We start from the raw sequence: 2,743 nt of genomic DNA, 5'->3' as shown, positions 1-2,743 counted from the left end.
TCCGCTCCCGCCCAGCCAGGACGGACTCCACCAGCTTCCTGTTTTCCTCCTTCTTTGCTTTCAGGAGCTTTTGCAGCTGCGCTGCGTGCTTCAGGTAGTACGGCACCATGGCACTGCAAACGTCCTCCTCGGGGATCCCACTGGGGCGCCTGCCAGCAACAGGGATGTTGCTAGAAGGGAGGATGTACTGGGGCTACACCTCCCTAAATCGACAGCAGACTTCACTGGCATAATTGATTCAGCATTAGAATACTGGACCCCTGGCAATGACGAAGCCAGATACTAGAGGCTACCAAGGAAGGCAAACCCAGCCCCAAATACACCTATCTTGCGTTGTCACAGGAGGGTTGGGGAAGGTGAGGAATCTTTGCAGGGACTCGTGCAATTAGCTAATTGCTTGCGGCATAAGACTTGAGTATCTATCGCATACCCACAGCACAAGCCATAGGCCAAAAGGTTATCAGCTGCCTCTTCAACAGAGTAAGATACTATTCCCAGCCCATACTTGTGCAGTTTCAGTGGACAAATACACCGCAAGCAGCAGTGTTGATGGATGTTCAGTACATGAATTATTTTGAGTTGACTTCCCCCACAACCCTTGGCTCGACTGCAGCGGCCCAGAACATGGTGTTCTGGCACAGACCGAGTACAACTAGAGGCCTTGGCCAGAAGTCCAGATGGGCTCAGGCTGCTTGTCCTGAAAGCCCCCTTGGCACTGATTTCTGGGTCAAATTCACTGCTGTGCGGAGAGCCAGCAAGAGACCTAGGGTGCGCCTTTGGTCATGGAGGCTTAAATTCTGAATTGAGTCAATTCACCCTGTGAGAAGCTGCTCACAAGCCAAGAACTTCCCTTACCATGCAGGCTCTTCCGGATTCTTTGCTTCCTCCACAATCTTATCCAATGACTTAAAGAGTGCCTCGAGGTTCCCCTCTTCCTTGATCTCACGAATCTCTTCCTACAGAGAAGAAACACCAGGAGACTCAAGACATGTAACAAACCGCTGCAGAAGGCTCACGTCTTCTCATTCCCACAACCCTTTTGAGAGCTTACAAAGGCAGCCAATTATCAGCTAAACTCCTGCTATTCAACCACGTACAACCCTCCTCCCTATCCCAGTTATTAATCTTTTTTTTTTTTTTTGCTTTAACAGAACACATTGCTAAGAGAAAGGAAAGGATATTTGTAAATAAAGATTATTTTTTTTTCTCTTTGTTCTTACCCGAATAGAAGTCTGCAACTGAAATATAAACTGATCATAAATACCCCGGGTCATTTCAGGCTGGAGTTTGTAGAAGCGATGGTAGCAGTTTGCAAACCTCTGATAACTGCAAAAGAAAAATGCTAGCCAGACAAGAGGAAACTACAGCGTTACCAGACTGGAAAAGGCAAATCCAATCTCCAAATTTACACTAGAAGAGGACAATATGGAAACAAACACAATGCTCTGAAACACAGAGTCAAAATCAAACAGTCTACAAGCAACGAACTACATACATCTCCGATCCCCATACCTCTATATATTGGTTGGCCTAACAAAATAAGGCCAAATTCTGTTTAATGATGTCTATTCACTACAGCCCATGAGGAAGCAAGTTCTGCTAATTCAGCAACACCAGCACAAACCCTCTGATATAGGATCATAGACAACGAGGGTGGGAAGGGACTTCATGAGATCACATCTAGTCTAACCCCCTGCTTAAAGCAGGACCAGCCGCAATTACATCATCCCAGCCAGGGCTTTGTCTAGTCAGGTCTTCTACACCTCCAAGGATGGAGACTCCACCACCTCTCTGGGGAACCTATCCCAATGCTTCATTACCCTCCTGGTGAGAGCATTTTTCCTAATATCCAACTTAACCTCCCTTGCTGCAACTGGAGCCCACTGCTCCTTGTTCTGTCACCTGCCCCCACTGAGAACAGTCCAGCTCCATCTGCTTTGGAGTCACCCTGCAGGGAGTTGAAGGCTGCTATTAAGTCCCCCTTCAGTCTTCTCTTCTCCAGGCTAAATAAAGCCAGTTCCTTCAGTCTGTCCTCACAAGTCATGTCCCCCAGCCCCCAAACCATTTTTCTTGCCCGCCACTGGACCTTCTCCAACTTGTCCACCTCCTTTCTGTAGTGGGGGGCCCAAAACTGGACACAGGACTCCAGATGTGGGCTCCCCAGTGCCAAATAGAGGGGAAGAATCACTTCCCTCCATCTGCTGGCAACGCTCCTACCAATGCAGCCCAGGATGCCGTTAGCACTCTTGGCAACAAGGGCTCCCTGCTGGCTTCTGTTCAGCTTATTGTCCACTGTCACTCCCAGGTCCTTGTCTGCAGAGCTGCTGCCCAGCCAGTCGGCCCCCCGCCTGTCCCAGTGCATGGGGTTCACTTCTACATTTTGCTTGTTATACTGTGGTGACAGAATACAGCAGTGACAAGCAGGAAAGCACTTGGGAAGCCTTTGAAATAAACTAAACTAAAGCTCTTTCCCACCACAATAAACCCCAGATCAATTTATGTGACGAGTGGCTTTGTTTGTAGCAAGATCACGCGTCTTCAGGGGCAGGGAAAGAAGAAAATGGTGACAGCCGCTTTCTCTGCAGTTAAGACATACCAGGCTGCTGGGAGGTATAGGAGTGATCCAGATTACCAGCCTGGTTTTTGCTCCCTCTGCTAGGTCCAAGGTGAGCAATGAAGGTAAACAGGACAGAGCCTTAAGGCAAGCCAGTGCCTGCTGATGGGGGGGAAGCAGTTAATGACA

At 48.7% G+C, this 2,743-nt stretch overlaps 1 protein-coding gene across 1 annotated transcript in view; it reads right to left on the bottom strand.

Annotated features, from left to right (window-relative positions):
- PMF1 (polyamine modulated factor 1) overlaps nucleotides 1-2,743 on the bottom strand; it is an 8,807-nt gene that overhangs the window by 5,339 nt on the left and 725 nt on the right. Inside the window, exons 2-4 of the mRNA XM_025195013.1 lie at nucleotides 1,221-1,326; nucleotides 856-956; nucleotides 3-170 (exon numbers count right to left, since the gene is read on the bottom strand). Of these exons, the coding sequence (XP_025050798.1) occupies nucleotides 3-170; nucleotides 856-956; nucleotides 1,221-1,326 (375 nt within the window). The remainder of the gene's footprint in view (nucleotides 1-2; nucleotides 171-855; nucleotides 957-1,220; nucleotides 1,327-2,743) is intronic.

Source organism: Alligator sinensis, unplaced genomic scaffold (genome assembly GCF_000455745.1).
Source record: "Alligator sinensis unplaced genomic scaffold, ASM45574v1 scaffold811_2, whole genome shotgun sequence".
NCBI lineage: Eukaryota > Metazoa > Chordata > Crocodylia > Alligatoridae > Alligator > Alligator sinensis.
Note: the sequence above shows the minus strand (reverse complement) of the source record. Positions and strands in the feature narration are given on the sequence as shown.